At 45.6% G+C, this 19,254-nt stretch overlaps 1 protein-coding gene across 1 annotated transcript; it reads right to left on the bottom strand.

Annotated features, from left to right (window-relative positions):
* Nucleotides 1–2,012: 2,012 nt before the first annotated feature.
* On the bottom strand, nucleotides 2,013–18,983 carry CFAP53 (cilia and flagella associated protein 53). The gene is made up of 8 exons (XM_081929839.1): nucleotides 18,828–18,983; nucleotides 15,066–15,295; nucleotides 13,341–13,514; nucleotides 9,076–9,379; nucleotides 8,690–8,908; nucleotides 5,763–5,979; nucleotides 3,784–3,886; nucleotides 2,013–2,466 (listed from the first exon to the last, which is right to left on the bottom strand). The coding sequence occupies exons 1-8, from the start codon at nucleotides 18,906–18,908 to the stop codon at nucleotides 2,244–2,246; spliced, it is 1,551 nt and encodes a 516-aa protein (XP_081785965.1). The 5' UTR covers nucleotides 18,909–18,983; the 3' UTR covers nucleotides 2,013–2,243.
* Between the last annotated feature and the right edge of the window lie 271 nt (nucleotides 18,984–19,254).

The following is a 19,254-nucleotide window of genomic DNA, read 5'->3' as shown; positions in this document are numbered from 1 at the left end:
GCTCAGTTTCTGAGCTGCTAGATCTTTCCAAACTCCACCCAGGAGAACTATCATATTTATCTGATTTCTTCCTGGGCCTGCCAGCCCTAAGATCCATAAGCCAGTGGCGGCAGGGTGGGGGGTATAAATAAAACAGTACATATGTGCATAAATGCTGACCTTTACTTGACCACACCTAGAGTCTCCAGCTTGACTGCTAACTAAAGCCACTGTCTGGCATGTTCCAGGAATTCCCAGGCAGCCTGTTCTGCTGCCAAAGGAAGACAACAGCCTGTAATATTTATTTATACATGTTTTATCATGACTAATATCCTCCCCTTTATATAGAAACTGTAGTCAAGGTAGCACTTTTTTTATTCTTAACCCATTTGACAAAACAAACAGCAGATTATTTAAATAGGAGTAGTTAAAAGCACATAACTAAAAAGAGGCAGCATTTAGCTAAAAGTGTGCTGTGTGTATAAAATAAATTGAGGAAGGGCTATAGCTCTGTAGTAGAGTCTAGGTCTTAAATGGAGAAGGATCATAGGTGAGTTCCCAAAATCTCAATTCAAAGGGGTCCTACATTGCAGGTAATGGGACAGACCTCTGCCGGAGACAAGAACATGCTACCTGTTATGTTACCTTGATAAGGAACAAAATGGAAAAATGCATTTTCTCCTAACTATAATGGCTAGATGTTTTGCTTATTAAACCGTAAATCATCTCAGTCCTGTTTGCAGGACTCCTGTGTATTGTGAAGCTGTAAAGGGATCTTGCACATACACAGAGTCGTTAAAATAGGAAATGCTTGCCAATACACTGCACTGTTGGGAAATTGATTAAACATTGCTGCCTACGGTTTTGAAGCATAAGTAACCCCTGGCTCAAAACAAGCTAATCATGGATGGAACTCGCTCAGCTTTGTGCAGGAACAGGTAAGATGAACGAGGGAGAATCAACAGGATTCAGGAGGTGGGAATCTTCCAGTGTTGGGGGTGAAGATGCAGCACAAAATGAGTCACTTTGCTGCTAGCTACAAATGCTGGAAGCTTTTCAGAAATACTTGGAAAGTCAGGATCAATGTGTTCAAGAGCTTGCTCAGTAATACTGTGACAACAAGCTGGCTTGTAAAACAGATTTCTCATTGAATACACTGAACCCCTCGTGGTGTGCGATTCAACACTTGCGATCCAAAGACAAAACGAGTGATGGGGCCGAGAGGCAGCCATGTTTATTGTCCATGTTTAAAGTGGAAGGGGCAGGAGTAATATTGTCAACAAAACGAGCATGCAGCTGGTAGAAATCAAGTCTACCTTGTCACCCACAAGACTCAGTATAAGGCAGCTTCCTATGTTCCCCAGTCTGTGGGGAGAACACATCTGCATAGCCCTGTTTACTTGCCTACGGTTTCTTTCTCAGAGATTTGGGGTATCTGGCCAAATCCTAACATTGTCACTTTTGTTTTGATTGCTCCCGCTTCTGCAAACATTAATGGCAGCTGGACGCACAGAAACTAAATATGCCAAGTTCTTTCCAGAACATCTCTTAAAGCCTCGTTTGCTTAGTTTCCATAGATCTAGCTGTAAGTATAGCAGGTCTCGGCTCTGCAAAGCAGTGGCGTAGCGTGGGTTGTCAGCACCCGGGGCAAGGCAAGTAATTTGCACCCCCTAACCCGTGGATTTGCACCCCCTAACCCTAACCCCCCGATGTTGCGTCCGGTGCGTCCGGCCCCCCCTGCACCCCCCACGCTACGCCACTGCTGCAAAGGAACGTGCTGGCATTGTGCACACAGGACTGCAGGTTGCAGTGAGACAGAGGGAGTACACCAGTTATTATCGCATACAGTGGTGGGAACGGGGAATGTCAACTGAATATATGCTGAGTTATGGACAACCTTTTCTTTTTAAAAAAAAGAGGGAATGAAAATGCTTTTTTATTACAAATAACTTAGAAAAGCACAGCATATAGGCATTCATTTTGAATTGTACAACTAGAAGTGTTTTTAAAGAAAACGTTTTGAAGTCAGTCAATTTCACCATGCAACGTTCTTTATTTAAAACGTAAAACTTTCGACAGCATTTTATTTTTTAAAGGAGGTTTTGCTTGAGAAAGAAAGGAAGCTAGGAAACATGGTATTCTAGAGTCGTCTTCCCCTCAGTCAGTGTACACAAGTAGAAGATGCTTTAGCTGCACTTGAGAGTTTTAAATGCAGTGAATTATAAATATAGATCTATATAAAGAAAATTGGTTGGAGTCTAAGATTAAGAACTGCTGGCAAGGTACCTCCGCAAAGGATGGAGATCTGACAACTTCATGTAAGGTCTTGAGATGACGTCCGCTATCTTCTGCTGGTAAAGCTTTTCCGCTTCCAGGGACAAAGCGTATTGGCGGCGTTCTTCTTCCTTCTCAAGATCACGGGCTTGCTTGTTGTAATCCATCTGGGCATTGAGTTCCTCCTGATACGCCTTTGCTTGCTGTGTGCGCCTGCAGATAACGTAATAAAGAGGGATGAGCGTAATCAGAAGCAGCAACTACTTAACACTTTTAACACACTCCCTTCCAGGGCATGGTCTGAAAGCACACAGCCTTTCTGCAGGCCATTCTCCTATACCCTGTTCTGTGCAGGACAGGAAGGGGCTCATTCCACATTTTCTTTTCCAGCAAACCTTTGAATAAAAGTGCATCTTTGAATAAATGTGCGCCTCTGAATAAATAATGCATCCTTTGATGGATGCATTATTGTCCTCCACGTGACACACCTTGCTTTTCTATCCTTTTCATTGCCTATGCACTCCTTAATCTCCCCCTCCACCTATTGTTATTGTACTCTAATATATAAAGGACCCCTGGACAGTTAAGTCCAGTCAAAGGCGACTATGGGGTTGCAGCGCTCATCTCACTTTCAGGCCGAGGGAGCTGGTGTTTGTCCGCAGGCAGCTTTCCGGGTCATGTGGCCAGCATGACTAAACCGCTTCTGGCGCAACAGGACACCGTGACGGAAACCAGAGCGCATGGAAATGCCGTATACCTTCCCGCCGCAGTGGTACCTATTTATCTACTTGCACTGGTGTGCTTTCGAACTGCTAGGTTGGCAAGAGCTGGGACAGAGCAATGGGAACTCACTCCATCACAGGGATTCAAACCACCGACCTTCTGATCAGCAAGCCCAATAGGCTCAGTGGTTTAGACCACAGCGCCGCTCGCATCCCTACTCTAATATATAGGATTGAATCAAGCTAAGTCATACTCAGAGTAGACCCACTGAAAAAATAAGTGGGCGTGACTAACCTAAATCAACGGATTTAAATAGGTTTACTCCAATTATGACTTGGCTGTATTCAACACACAGTATTGTGGTGTGGCATTTGGGGGGAAATGCTCAATAAAAAGGTTAAATTTTGAGGTGCATAGGTTTGTGCTGTGTATGGCTGTTATCCCTATTAGAAAATTTGTTAGGATTCTAAGCATGAGCTGAAAATCATCCTTTATTCTCTGACTTTGTTATTAAAATCTGTCCCACTTTGGAATGTGGAAGAGACTCTCTAAGAACACTTGAACTCAGGACTTTCTGCACCAAGTTGCAGTACTCTCTCCCCTTTTAACCACTGCTACTTAGGAGCTTCAATGCCTCAATGTCTCTGGAAAAGATATATGAAAATGTGTTCAATTTGCCTTGCCTGTATAGGTTACAGAACTGAGGCTTTCCTTGCAAATAATTTGGGTGCAACTGGCATAGTTTGCTGGGTTTTTACTACAAAGGTATAATCAGCCCTGCTGATAGGATCAAGAGTGATTACATACCTTGCATATTTCTCCTCTTCTAGACGGTTGAATTCTAGAATGGCTGCATTTAACAATTCCCTGTCCCGATTCAGTGCTTCTTGTTCTTGGGCATTTCTCTGCACTGAAAGACAAAAAATGGAACAGGTAATTGGCCAATGCTGCTGCTTTTTTGTCCATGAATTAATTATTACAATGTGTTTAGTCTTTTGGTTGCCTAACACAGGGCAGTATCTGTACAATAAAGCCGGAAAAATAGTTAAAAGCATCAACATCAAAACAATCAAATCAATACATAAAACATCAGCTTTCACAGGGTTGGGTGGGAGGGGGTGGTTATCAGTAACCCAGGGCATCACTAACATTGCCTTAGCTGCTAGTTATCTGTTCATGCCAGGCAGGCCTTACTTAGGAGACCATTTCACAGGCAGAGGGCCACAACCAAAAAGGCCCTGTTCCTTATTCACACCCTTCAAGTCTCTCTCAGAGGAGCCACGTGGAGACACTTGTAATGGGCAGTTATATTCTTGTCTGGAGTGGGAATTAATTAGCTATTGTGGTCCTGCAATGCATAAGCCCTGCGGGATTTGACATCTTTCTGTTGGGCCTGCAAGACGGAGCTGTTCTGCCAGGCCTTTGGTCAGGGTTCAGTCTGATTCTTTTCTTTTTGTATAAGAACAAGTATTAAAGAGGCCTCCTAGCCTGCTTACAGGTCCTTTATAAGGCCAGTGGTAACATTGGCCCTGGAGAATATTAACCACTCTCAATTTTACCCGTGGACTGCCATCTGTCCAGACTTTAATTTGCTCTGAACTAGTTTTAAGATGTATTTTAATTAATTGACTGCCTGTTTTAATGTTCTTATATTCTTTGTATACTGTGTTAGTTTTATGATGTCAGCCGCCCTGAGCCCGGCTCCGGCCGGGGAGGGCGGGGTACAAATAAAAATGTATTATTATTATTAGTTCAAACCAGCACCTTAAATTGGATCTGGAAGAGTATAGGTGGCCAGTTTAAACTTTCTTAAATGGATGAGTGGGTGTATTTTGTGCTTTTATATTGTATTTTCATGTTGTGAACTGCCCTGATATCTACGGATGAAGGGCAGAATACAAATTCAACAAATAAATGAAATAAAAATAAATAAATGACAAAAGCCTTTCCTAATTAGTTCCATCCCTGTTCCTGCTGCTGTATTATATAATGGGTTTTATTACATGTGTTTACTACTCTGGTAACCTCCCAGCAGGGCTACTGTAATGCAATATATGTGGGGCTGCCTTGAAAACAGTCAAAAAGCTACAGCTATTGCAGAATAGCAAAGTGGGATCGTGCAACACTGATCCGTAAAGCACTGGACTGGCTGGCTGTGAACTATTGAGCACAAATCAAGGTGCTGGCACTCTGGGCATGCATATTACCTTTATGAGGATATAGGTATGAGCTGGGCTGATTCAGGGTTGGGAGGGGGAAATCCTTAATAAAATATGGGGCGGGGGCAGGCAATCCTATTTATGGGCTCGACTGTGCGCATTAAGACGGCACTGTACAAGTGCAGAACGCGGTAGGCATGCAATTCAATGCCTTGAGAACCTCGGCTTTTGTTTTTGTTATAAAAGCCAAGTGTCCAGGCCCTTCAGAGTGTAAAATACAGGCTTCAAAGCACACAAACAATGAACATCTGGCGTCATCTTTGGCCAGGGCGCAGGAAAAGCGGGCGAGGCTTTTGCTTTTGCCAAGGGTGGGGTTCCAGTTCTTTGCACAGCTCCTTGTTCCTGATTCAGAGAAGCAGAATTCATGATGTGCAGATGCATTCATTTGCATTATTTATGCAGTCTGCAGAATTCAGGTGCACAATTCTGAGCTCGAGTCCTAAAGCTCAGCCTGCACCGAGCCCTGTTTAGTGTTCCTGCTCTACTGGCGCAGGTCTCCTGTTCCAGACCCTGCAAGATAGAAGGTAAATCAGGCCCACAGATGACGTATCCCCGACAGCCCCTTACGTTTGTCCTCCAGCTGAAGTCTCCTCGTGTCCATGACTTCTGTGAGCAAGCGGCCCCTGGCCTCCTTCATGGCCCTCTCCTTCGCGGCCCTCTTTGCCCACATCCGGGCTGTCTCTTCCGCCCGCAGCTTGTCCAGCTCTTTTTCCTGGCGCTGCTCATCCTCCCTCTGCTGAGCCAGGTAGGCCTTAAACATCTGCTGCTCTTTCAGTAGCTCTTTCTGCAAAAAAGAGACGAGGAGCAAGTTGCAGAAAACAATAAATAAAAAGGGAGTCATGGCAATTTTGCAGCTTTATACAATGGTACCTCGGGTTACAAAGCTTCAGGTTACATACACTTTGGGTTAAAGACTCCGATAACCCAGAAATAGTATCTCAGGTTAAGAACTTTGCTTCAGGATAAGAACAGAAATTGTGCTCCGGTGGAGCGGCATCAGCAGGAGGCCCCATTAGCTAAAGTGTTGCTTCAGGTTAAGAACAGTTTCAGGTTAAGAACGGACCTCCGGAACGAATTAAGTACTTAACCCGAGGTACCACTGTTCACCATTGATAATATCGCCATTGAGAACAAGCTTCAAAACCAAAGTTTTCATCATCTCCTTAATGGTAAAGGTACCACTGACCGTTAGGTCCAGTCGCAGACAACTCTGGGGTTGTGTGCTCATTTTGCTCTATAGGCCAAGGGAGCTGGCGTTTGTCCGCAGACAGCTTCCAGGTCATGTGGCCAGCATGACTAAGCCGCTGCTGGAGTACCAGAATGCTGTTTACCTTCTCGCTGGCGCGGTATCTATTTATCTACTTGTACTTTGACGTGCTTTTGAACTGCTAGGTTGGCAGGAGCTGGGACTGAGCAACAGGAGCTCACCCCGTTGTGGGGATTCGAACCGCCAACCTTCTGATTGGCAAGCCCTAGGCTCTGTGGTTTAACCCACAGTACCACCCACGTCTCCTTAGCCTTCCCCAAATGAAAATGAGGAACATAAAAAGCTGTCTTGAGGCAAGTTGGACCATTGGTCCTTTTACCTCAGTATTGTCTATACGGACTGGCAGCAGCTCTCCAGAGTTTCAGACAGGCAGTTTTTCCTAGCCCTACCTGGAGATTGAAATAAATATTTTGCTTGCTCGCTTAATACCAGATCTCAGTGTGACCTAATGAAACTGACTGGCAGTAAATTCAGGATAGAAAATAAGAGGGGGGAAGAGTTTTAAATATTGTTCTCAGATTTGAGAACTCATGCAAGTTGAAAATCAATATGATAACTCAGCACTGAGAACCTATGGGCTAGATTCAAACTTTGCCAACCATTGGGGGTTGCGGGGGCACATTCCAATGGTGAGCAGAGACAAAAAGTAAACAAATATGCACACTTTGTTTTCCATGCAATTGCTATCTGCACGTACCTGTTCCTTTTTTCTCCATTTCCCCAAGTCTTATTTCTGTGTAACATGCAGTTAATTTCTCTTTCCTCTGATTTTTGACCCTTGAGAATCAGATGTATATTCTCAGGACCCACCTTATCTTTGTAATTGTAGGTTGCTTTAAACTGTTTTTAATATCGCATAATGTTGTATTTTACAGTTAATGTTGTGTTTTAATTGCCCTAACTCGCCCTGGGACCTTAAGCCTGAAGGGTGGGTAATAAACTGTGGTGGTAATAATGCTTGTCTCTTTTTTAAACGGAAATGCATTCACTGGTTTTCTGAAGATGATGTATTTGAAATAAATTCTTTCAAACAGATTATAGCCTCTTCTTTGGTCACCACCTCTTGTTTGTGAGTGGTGCAAATTAAGAACCACATTTTCAGCTCCTACCTCTGTTCAGCATCCATTGTCACAAGTGCGCACATACACCAGACATGCAGGTAAAAAACTCTCTCTCTAACAAACACATGCACACATGCAGGCACACACAACAGCATTTCCAGCCCCCTCTACTCTAGCATGGGGGTGGGGGTGGCTAGAAAGATCCCCCTGCCTACAGAGCAGGAATAGGGATTTCCTTTCCCAGGCTTTGCACCAAGATCTGAGATAAGAGTAAAAGGCAGCCTTTCTCCCCCGCTCCCATCCCAGCACTCGCTGAGTAGGAATGTTGCCTTTTAATCTATAAGCACCAGCAGAGGACTTCTCGCTGTGGTGCTTAGTGCTAAGGCTGGAGACATAGGATCTCTCTGCCTGCTCTTTTAAGGCCTGACCTCCGATCACCACACAAGGACATTGGAGGACTGGCAGGGAGGCAGGGGTCACTGAGAGGTTGGGCAGGTTGGACTGGGCAGGCCAGATTAGGCCCATGGGCTGGCGGTTCCTCTCCACTGTGATAAATCCTCAAAGAAGGCTCGATCCTTTTTTTATCATGAGCCCAGGGCTTCCTTAGAGGTCTGTTGTGGGCTCCCAAGGGAAAAGGTTGGTGTCAGGAAACTGCCATCGGAACAGGGAAGGGAAGCTGAGGGGGAGTTGGGTTACAGGGAACCTCCGAAAATCTTGCGAAGCAGTTCCTCTTCCTGTGGTGGGGAAAGCCACACCTCCAGTGGGGAAGAGGGAAGGGACCAGAGGATGCTGCTGGGAGTCTCAGCACCGCTTCTGGTCAAGCTGGCCAGGAGGGAAGCATGCCTCTTCCGTCGCCCACCCTGCGCAGAGGTGTAAAATGCAAAGAAGGAAGGAAAAGGCTGGGGGTGACTAAGCTATTATGTCGGGGGAGGACCCAGAAACAGCCACTCCCGGATTCTGCTAGCGACTGAGGCAGGCATGAACTTGTGGTACTGCACTGTAAATAGTTTTGCACCCAAATAAAACATGTAAAAGACAGGTGGGAGTCCTGACTGGTTACTCATGAGCAACCACCATTCCCATCTGACAGTCAGCAATGGCAAAGAAGCCAGAAACATGGAATCTGCTGCCTTTAGCTCAAAACCTGAATTAAATACTAGCCTTACTTTCCTTCTCTTTTGGCTCTCTGTATCCTCCTGGGATTCTTTCATGATGTGATCCAGGATCTTCATATCTAAAGCCAGCTCCTCTTGCTGCTCTTCGTGGAGACGCCTCCTCTTCTCCTCCATGGAATCCAGCAGCATGTCTCTGCACTCCCTCAGCTTCCGCTGCCGCTCGATCTCGGCTCGCTCATTCTCTAGTTTCATCAGCTGACGTTCTTCTTCCTACAAGTAGCAGCAAGAGAGATGGTTAACTCGCACCTCCCGCTTTAATGATGCCCAACAAAACAGGGGGGCTAGACTGGGAGAATCGCAACGCTACGAAGATGTAGCAATGGCTGCCGTCTTGGACCCAGCAGATTCATCTTACGCTCTTAAACCAGCTACGTTACCATCAGCTTCGCCTCTTCTTCCTTCAGCCGCCTCGCCTCCTCCCGCTGAGCGTCCGCCACAGTTTGCTGAGCTTCAAGGAGGTTTTTCTGGCTGTCAGTCCACCTTGTTCTCTTCCGTTCGTCCTCCGCTGCCCGCTTCTCCTTGGCCAGCCTGTCCTCTTCCCAAAGAGCCGCAAAGGCCGCCTCCTCCCTTGCTCGTTGCTTCTTGAGTTCCTCCTTCAGGGCCAGCTGGGCCAGCCGGTCCTCACATATCTCCATCAGATGCTTCTTGCTCCACAGTGTCCGTGCGTCCTCACAAGTTACTCTGAGCCATGGGTAAGGAGAGAAAAGGAGGAATGGAAACATGCTTCTGAAGAGGCATATGGAGACAGTACTGTGCCGTCAGGAACACAGAAAGCTGCCTTATACAGAGTCAGGCCACAGGATCACCCAGTTCAGTACTGTTTACACTAACAGGCAACGGCTGTGCAGGGTGTCAAAGAAAAATTTCTGACCAGTCTTGACTGGGAGATGCTGGGGATTGAACCTGGGACCTTCTGCATGCAAAGCAAGGGGCTCCATCTCTGAGTTGCAGCCCTTTTCAATAATGCTGATTCACATTACAGCTAAAAATGCATGTCTAGGGACAAAACAAAGGCAAAAATGCTAGCTCTGTTGGTTCATAGCTGTGCGGTAGATGGAAGGCTACATAGCCCCAAGGCTTAGCTAGCGATATTTAGGGATGTCTGATGAATTAGAGTTCTGCAGTTTCCAATATGAACTGACCTGATCCACAAGAACCAGCCCAATGTAATTATCCTCTGGATTTGACACTTCTCCAAATTCTGCAAATACAGTTCTAGGTCCAAAGAAATTGCCAAAATGCAATTTTGCAGTTTTATGACACGTATCTGAATATTTATTTTGTGATCAAATGTGTTTTCGAATATGAAAAATAACAGCGGTGGGACCCCTCTTAAAATGTGGGCCTTGGCAGTTGCCCAGTAATGCCAACCCCTGATGCTGCCCATGCCCCTCCATTTTCTAGGTAATGGTGTCCAAGAGATTTATCTGTTAAGCAACTTCAGCTCTTGACCTGTCAGATTGTGCCAACTTAGCAGAGAGGCACACTCAGGGAGGGGTGCCACCGAAAGCATTTTGCCTAAGGGCCCCAAACCTTGGCACTTGTACTGAAGAACTCCCTCACTGACTTTTCTGCACCCATCTTCTCCATATCGGTGCAAACTAATCGTCATATCACATAATGCAGCTGGAACAGATCTTTGTCAACGCTGTGACAAATCTTCCTGCTTTCTGGGGAGGGCGGGGCAGGGGAGTGCTATTAAGCGCCTGCTGCCCATCCAAGTGTAATTTGAAGGTGCAGCCGTTTCGCTGCCTCTGCAAATAACAGTTCACTGCTGATCGGCTGGATACGCTAAAAAAAAGGCATAATAAAGCAACATAAAGGTGACATGCTTATTGGCATTGAGAATGGATATATTGTACAAAAAGGAATGCCTCCTGCAAACGAAGGGCACGATTTATCAGAAGTTCTCTCTTTCAAAGGAGCAATAGCAGCACAGGAGAACTACTGAGCCATAGCTGTCAACCTTCCCTTTTTCTGCGGGAAATTCCCTTATTCCAGCGCCGTTTCCCGCTGCTATACCGGATTGTTAGCTCTCCCGTAGACTGTCCCCGGGACAGGTGAGGCTGCTGATCCCTTATTTTCGAGGCTGCTGATCCCTTATTTTCAAATCTGAAAGTTGACAGCTATGTATTGAGCAAGTCTCATGTTGGCAACTGGGGGAGCAGCTGGTAAATAGGCTGGTTTGGGGAACAGGAGAGCAAAAGGGATCTGAGACTTTGGCATGCATAGTTAGTGCATGCAACCACTTGATGGTTGTTAAGTGTTTGCCACATCTGGAGAGCCAGAGTCCGTGACTCCTGATTTAGAGAGAGAAACAAGATCTATGGATAGTGGATCACTGGTTTAAACGGTCAAAGAGAACATCTGGAAGAGACCAGGGAGGAGCAGGGCAATGGGGTGGCAGTGATAAAGCTTCTGCTACATGAAAAGGGATCCATCCGGACTCTAGATCAAAATTCCCTTAAGAGAAAGGAGAGCACTACTTGCTTATCCAGCGCCACAGCTTCTAAACCACATGAATGTAACAGACATTTCAAAAAGTAGGAGTTAAATCAAAGTGTTAGCCAAGGCAGTAATTCATAATACAAAATAGCTCCATAACTGTTTGATCCGACCAAAATAAGTCATCCAAAGCAGCTTTTACAGCCACCCATACACATCTGCTCTCACAGATGGTTGTTCAACTATTTCACTTTGCTGTCCTAAGCTTCTCTACTGTCAAGAGCTGTGAAAATTTAATGTTGCTTACGGAAGTCAGATGCCAAATTGGTGCCCCTTACCAGCATTTATCCATTTTTACGGGAGCAAGGCAGAATCACGTGTGACTACACTCTCTCCTTTGCAAGAAGTGACAAACGTTATGATAGAACAGAGGGAATGATATGCCTATATGGCCACTTTAGAGCCATCCAAAACATCTTTAATATACATATGTAAATAAATAATAAATGCCTCCAAAGCTCAAATGGCGAGGCAATAAACTACAATTTCTATACAAGTCTCAGCAGGGGAGAGAGAGGGAAAAGACTGTTGTAAAAAGAAGAGAAGATACAAAAACATTTCCACATGATATATTTAAGAGACCCGTAAAACAATATTTCTCTCTTGCCACCCAAACAAACCATGTTCAGAGCTGCAAAAAGTATGACTGGCAGCCTCTCATCATTAGGGATGCACAAAGCTGTCAGTTTTGATTTCTCTCAGTTTCTCATTTTTCCAGTCTTAAGTTCAGTTTACGCCATTACATCAGTTTGCAAGCTTTTTTAAAAGAAAAAGTCATGAAAATCTGGCCACACCTTTGTCTGCATTTCTCATAATAGACAGACTTTTACAAGTGATATCCCCCAATATAATGTATTTTTGTACATTTTCTTCACTAATACACACATTTTTGTTCACACTTCACCCCAGCACATGTTTTTGTACACATTTTTGTACTGGAGAACTGCCCAGAAAAAATTCTTGAAGCATGAATTTCAAAGGATAGCCTGCATAAATGTTCAGGAAGTGCAGGTTTGGTATTCAAAACGGTTCATTGGTTTAGGACCAAACAGTGGACTCAGCGCTATTCTGAACACAAAAGCAGGGCTCCAGGCTTTAACTAGTTTTGCTGGAAGATTAATCCAATGGTCTTCAACTGTTGGGTTATGACTTCTCATTCCACCACACTTAACACTCTAAATCAGGGTTTGCCACCATGGTGCTCATACAGTGGTGCTCCTGAGGTTCTCCCTGGAGTCCCCAAAGCAACGGAGCAACCCTACCCATCGCTCCTTGTGGCCATGACAACGTAAAATTACCTTTTTCTCCTTTGAAAAGTACATGGATCTGAAAGAGGAAGATAAAAGGGGGATGGTCTTCCTTGTATACCTGAAGGAGCATCTCCACCCCCATCATTCAGCCCGGACACTGAGGTCCAGCGCCGAGGGCCTTCTGGCGATTCCCTCACTGCGAGAAGCCAAGTTACAGGGAAACAGGCAGAGGGCCTTCTCGGTAGTGGCGCCCGCCCTGTGGAACGCCCTCCCACCAGATGTCAAAGAGAACAACAACTACCAGACTTTTAGAAGACATCTGAAGGCAGCCCTGTTTAGGGAAGCTTTTAATGTTTGATGGGCTACTGTATTTTAATGTTTTGTTGGAAGCCACCCAGAGTGGCTGGGGAAGCCCAGCCAGATGGGCGGGGTATAAATAAATTATTATTATTGTTGATGTTGTTGTTGTTGTTGTCGTCATCATCATTATTATTATTATTATTATTATTATTATTATTATATTTATCTTATGCATTAAATTTATACGTCATCCTTCATCCAAGGATCACCAGGGCTCTTTACTTCCCCTTTCAGTTCCATGTGCTTTTCAAGGCTCAAATTGATTTTATTGGCTCTAACGTTTACCAGATCCCTTGAAAAGGCAGTGTATGTGTATGAATGCACACACACACTCGTTTTCAGCAGGGATGATATTGCCCAGATAAGAGGGGGAGGAAAGTGACCAGAGGCCATAGTGCCCACAGCGCTCACTGAAAAGTCCAAATGGGCCCGCAGATCTAAAAGAAAACAAATTCATGGACCGAGAAGTTGCCTGCCCCCCCCCCCATTCCTCCTTCCTGGGCTGCCCCTCTTTATGACCAGCTTACCTGAACTGTTGATCCCTTTTTTCCGCCACAAGCTTCCTCCGAGCTTCTTCCCTCTTATCTCTCAGCAATTTTGCTTTTGCTCTCATGTTCACTCGCCTGTCCTCCATAGTTTCTCCCAGCGATTCTATTGCAGCCAGGTAACACTTTTCCTCGGCTTCCAGGAGATCCCGAAGCCTGGGAAGGGTGTATTAAAAATCAAATCACTGTCAACGGTGTTAAAACTGAACTTAGCCTTTTTACAGAACGTGGAAGAAAGAACACTCTGAACCAGAGGGAAAGAGCGTCTCCATCTCTAGAATTCTATTTAGTATCTATACGAAGGCATTTGAGGCAGTCATTAGGAGTTTGGGGGCAAGCTGCCATACTCCTGAACCTGGAGAAGCCTTGCCACAGTAATTCAAGCATTTGTTACTTCAAGACTGGGTTACTGCAATGTGCTCTGTGTGGGGCTTCCCTTGCACTTGATCCAGAAGCTGAAGTTAGTGCACAATTCTGCAGCTCCATTGCTGACAGGAGTGAGGCCTTGTAAGTGTATAAATTTAATGAGATAAATAAATAGTACTAAAGGCCTTATCTGTCTACCATGTGGAAGAGAATTCCTTATCGTGTACTCTGCAGACCAGGGTCTTGGTCCTTCCATTTAAAAAACAGGAGCAAAGTTGTGATGTCAAACCAAGTAAGGCTTGCTTGATTAGCTGAATTCTAGGGATGGCCAACATCTGAATTTAGTGTCTGGAGTGGTGAAGGCGGGCAGGATCTATTCTTTAAGTATCCATCAGGGAGCACAAAGTTCATTTTGCTTATTTCCACTAAATCCACCCTCAATACCCACCTCTTCAGCGAAAACGTTGGTGTAACTACTTATTTTTTTCATGGCAGAGCTTACAGAAACATGCATTAGTCTTTCCCACTTGGACCTCACAACAACTCTGTGAAGTAGGTAAGGCTGAGACAAAGCAACTGATCCAAGATCAGACAAGCACCCTTCGTGGCTGAGTCAGTATTTGCGCTTGGGCCACTCTGATCTCAGATCCTACACATTTAGAGCACACAGTTTTCCCCAAAGAATCATGGGAACTGTAGCTTGTTAAGGGTGCTAGGAATTATAGTTCTGTGAGAGGTAAACTACTGTTCTGAGGATTCTTTCAGGGAAGCTATGTGTTTTAAATGGGTACTGAATGTGATTTAAATGTATGCCCCATTCTCCATAGAAACAAAGCGTAAGTACACATAGGAACACAGGTATCCAACTTATACCAGGCCAGACTACACCAGGGGCAGCAGCTCTCATGTTCCTGACCCTTTCGGATGCTGGGGATAAACCTGAGACCTTCTGCATGCAGAGCAGGTGCCCTACCGATGAACAAAGGCCTCTCACTATTGTGAGACTGTACACTTCTTGTGAGCAAGAGACCTGTTTTACTTGCTGTGGCTTTCTGTAAGGCACATCAACTTAAACAGTAATAAAATGAAACCTTTCATGTTTATTTTGTGTCCTCACCCCCCGAAGGACCAGTTTGGTAGCATTAAAGCAGCAGTGAGAACCATTTTTTCAGCCTGAGGGCAGAATTCCCACATGGGCAGCCTTCCAGGGCCCACATGCAGAAGAACCAAGAGGCAAAAGTGAGCAGGAAATGAATGCAAATTTATCCTTTGTATGCCCTCCTCTAATTAAAGGCAGAAACCCAAGATTGAATCACCAGCTTGCTCAACTGGCTTGCTTACCTTTCTTTCCTCTCCTCTTGTCCTGCCAGGTAGGCCTGCATTTCAACATCAACCCTCTTCTGCACGATCCGGTGGAACTGTTTCCGCTCATTCCGATCCTCCCTTTCGATGATCTGGCGGCCAAGGAGATGGGACTTTGCATACATTGCGGCCGCATGGCGCAGTTTCTCTTGCTCCCTCCAGAGGAGGATTTGCTTCATGGCATCATTCGGTTTGGGAAACTTGGCCCTCTGTAAGAGGAAGTATGCCTTTAGTAACAGGAATCAGATTTAGGTTTTACATCAAGCATCAGGGGGACAAAAGGAAGCGGAGCACATTTCCTCTGTACAAAGTGGACGCTGCTTTAAAGAAATTACATATAAAAACATTATTTCATCCAGAGATCTCAGGGTTGCCAGGAACTTCAGCCACCAAATGCCTAGGTAAACAGGAATGCCTTCAAAGTCCTCCTGAAAGTTAATAAGGATGGGGAAGGATGCACCTCACACAAATAAAATGACGACACTGGGCTGACTCCAGGGAAGAAGTGTACAAGGGACTGAAGCTCCCATCTCTGAATGTGAGAAAGTGATCTGAACCAAGAAGCCGATGTCAGAAAAGAGAAGCTGCTGCTCGGTCCAGTATACCTGAAGGAGCGTCTCCACCTCCATCGTTCTGCCCGGACACTGAGGTCCAGCGGCAAGGGCCTTCTGGAGGTTCCCTCGCTGCGAGAAGCCAAGTTACAGGGAACCAGGCAGAGGGCCTTCTCGGAAGTGGCACCCGCCCTGTGGAACGCCCTCCCACCAGATGTCAAAGAGAACAACAACTACCAGACTTTTAGAAGACATCTGAAGGCAGCCCTGTTTAGGGAAGCTTTTAATGTTTAATAGGTTATTATATTTTAGTGTTTTGTTGGAAGCCGCCCAGAGTGGCTGGGGAAACCCAGCCAGATGGGCGGGGTATAAATAAATTATTATTATTATTATCCTATTTTCATTATAATTAAAATTTTAAAAAACACCCAAAAGCAGCAAACTCTCAAGGCCACTTTAACCACAATGTACACAGAGAACGAAAAGCCAAATAAACTTATGTATTTCTTTATCATGTCACCCTTCATCTGAGGATCACAGGGCAGTTTATGCATAATTTTTAAACACCACTTAGGAACTCCCTGCCTACTGATATCAAGCAGGAGCCTTCACTGCATTCCTTTTGGCGCCTGCTGAAGACCGTTCTTATTCAGATGAGCCTACTCAGGTGTTTAGGAACAGTGATATGAGCTTTAATTTGCTCTAGTCTAACTCCATTATTTGCTTTCAGCTTGCCACATGTTTTGAATTCACGGCTGTAAAAGGAAAAAATAGGTGACAATCTCATTGCTTGTGTGTGTGTGTGTGTGTGTGTGTGTACACACACACACACACACACAGAGAGAGAGAGAGAGAGGGGGGGTACCTCTGGTTGCAAACGGGATCCATTCCGGAGGCCTGTTCGCAACATGAAAAGCCTGCAACCTGAAGTGGGATTGAGTGTAGGTATGTTTGAACATTTTAAGGACTGTATGAAATGCATGTTTGTATGCTTGTATATTCACAATATGTGTGTATTAATGTTGAATTATTTTAATAATAAAAACTTTTCAAAAAAATAAATAAAATGAAATGTATCTGCGCAGGTGTGCGGCACGATTTGGCACTTGTGCGCATGTGCGGAGCGCGATCTAGCGCTTCTACGCCTGCGTGAGCAGTGAAACCTGGCAGTAACCCTTTCTAGTACTTCCTGGTTGCCGTGGGACGCAACCTGAAAAAGCGTAACATGAAGCAAATGTAACATGAGGTATGACTGTGTATATATATATATATATATGCAGGTTTTGGTGTCCTCGGGTGTCTTCCCGTGTAAAAGTTGGGGTGTCTAGGCGACGTTTCGACGAGGTCTCACTCGTCATCTTCAGGCTGGTGCTTTCGGCTTCTTGTTACTGGAACAGAGCAGGATCTCAGTGTTTGAGTTCCTATAAATACTGTTGAGGGGGTGTGGTGTATAGCCTCCAATGTTCTGGGCAGAGAGGAAGTTCCCAGGCTAGTGTGCCTTTTCTTCTTTTGTTCCTTAATTACTTGAGGGATATCTTGAGTGATTTCTTGAGTGATATCCTGAGTACCACTTAGGTGGGTCATTAGGTGTGGATTAGTTGCTAAAGTCTTTGTGTCTTGACCTCTTGAACTTTGTGAAGAGTTTTTCTGAGAAGATGGCTGTACTGCACTTAGTTGTGCTCTGGCTTGGCTTCGTGTATAGGGGCGAGCTGTGGTTTTGTGGCCTGTGTCAGCCAGATCTGTGTAGGGATTGCAGGGGGGTGCAGCATCCGGAGGTGCCACCATGGTTTGGCTACTGGATGGTGTCTGTAATTTATCTGTGGAGAGGGTCTGGGTTTGGGTCTGGTGTGGTTGATTGGTGATGGCGTTCTGTGTGCCTCTGGATCTGGTGTCAGTTTTTGTGGGGAGGGCTAATTTCCAGATGTCTGGCAAGCGGGATGTGTCGTCACGCTTGTTCATGTTGTGAGGGTGTTTCTCTATCTCGATGGCTTAGAAACACCCTCACAACATGAACAAGCGTGACGACACATCCCGCTTGCCAGACATCTGGAAATTAGCCCTCCCCACAAAAACTGACACCAGATCCAGAGGCACACAGAACGCCATCACCAATCAACCACACCAGACCCAAACCCAGACCCTCTCCACAGATAAATTACAGACACCATCCAGTAGCCAAACCATGGTGGCACCTCCGGATGCTGCACCCCCCTGCAATCCCTACACAGATCTGGCTGACACAGGCCACAAAACCACAGCTCGCCCCTATACACGAAGCCAAGCCAGAGCACAACTAAGTGCAGTACAGCCATCTTCTCAGAAAAACTCTTCACAAAGTTCAAGAGGTCAAGACACAAAGACTTTAGCAACTAATCCACACCTAATGACCCACCTAAGTGGTACTCAGGATATCACTCAAGAAATCACTCAAGATATCCCTCAAGTAATTAAGGAACAAAAGAAGAAAAGGCACACTAGCCTGGGAACTTCCTCTCTGCCCAGAACATTGGAGGCTATACACCACACCCCCTCAACAGTATTTATAGGAACTCAAACACTGAGATCCTGCTCTGTTCCAGTAACAAGAAGCCGAAAGCACCAGCCTGAAGATGACGAGTGAGACCTCGTCGAAACGTCGCCTAGACACCCCAACTTTTACACGGGAAGACACCCGAGGACACCAAAACCTGCATTCCTGTACCCGTGAAAATCTACGAAAGCAAATATATATATATATATATATATATATATATATATATACACACATACACACACACACACACACATATATATATATATATATATACACATTCTCTCTCTCCCTATATATAAATATTTGGCAAACCGCTTTGATGAAGGGTGCTCACCCCCACCCCACTTCCCACCCAGCCCTTTACATTCAAACGGTGCGTAAATCTCATGAAACAAATGATAAATGGAATGAATAAAACAACAACAACAAACAATGCATAAACTAATATCTATCAGCCTACAGCAAGCCACATCTCGCCCAGCGGGGCTGACATCCGATAGCGAAGCGTTGCGCTGACGGGCCTCATTGAGGACTAGTTCCTTGTGCCCTTAGACAAACAGCCTTTATTTTGGGGGGGTTGATATAACCCCCCCCCCATATAAGGAAAGCAGTCCCCTCCGCGCTCCCCAATTCCCCCCTAACGCTCAAAGGACTTACTATGGCGTAGGAAAACGGCTTGGGACCCCGCACCTCCCTCACCACTCGGCTATAGGGATTCGCCATCCTGCCGCCCTCCATGCCTGAGGCGAGGTAATGCCGCGGCGGACGTTGCCGTGGCAACCGGACGCGGGAACGCGCGGCGTCTACGTCATCACGCCGGCGCCGCTCCAGCCGAGGTCTCGACGCGCAGCTTCCGACTCGGGGCTGCTGCTGCTGCGCATGCGCATTAAGCGAAGCCGGGCTCCTTGGAATGAATGGATGGCGGATGAATGGAAGGGAAGGAACCGGGCTGTTTTGCAGCCTTGTTGTTTAGTCGTTTAGTCGTGTCCGACTCTTCGTGCCCCCATGGACCAGAGCACGCCAGGCACTCCTGTCTTCCACTGCCTCCCGCAGTTTGGTCAAACTCATGCTGGTGGCTTCGAGA

The sequence above is a fragment of the Podarcis melisellensis genome (assembly GCF_964234715.1).
Source record: "Podarcis melisellensis genome assembly, chromosome: 11".
Taxonomy (NCBI): domain Eukaryota; kingdom Metazoa; phylum Chordata; class Lepidosauria; order Squamata; family Lacertidae; genus Podarcis; species Podarcis melisellensis.
The sequence above is the reverse complement of the archived record's forward strand: the minus strand, read 5'-3'. Positions and strand labels throughout refer to the sequence as shown.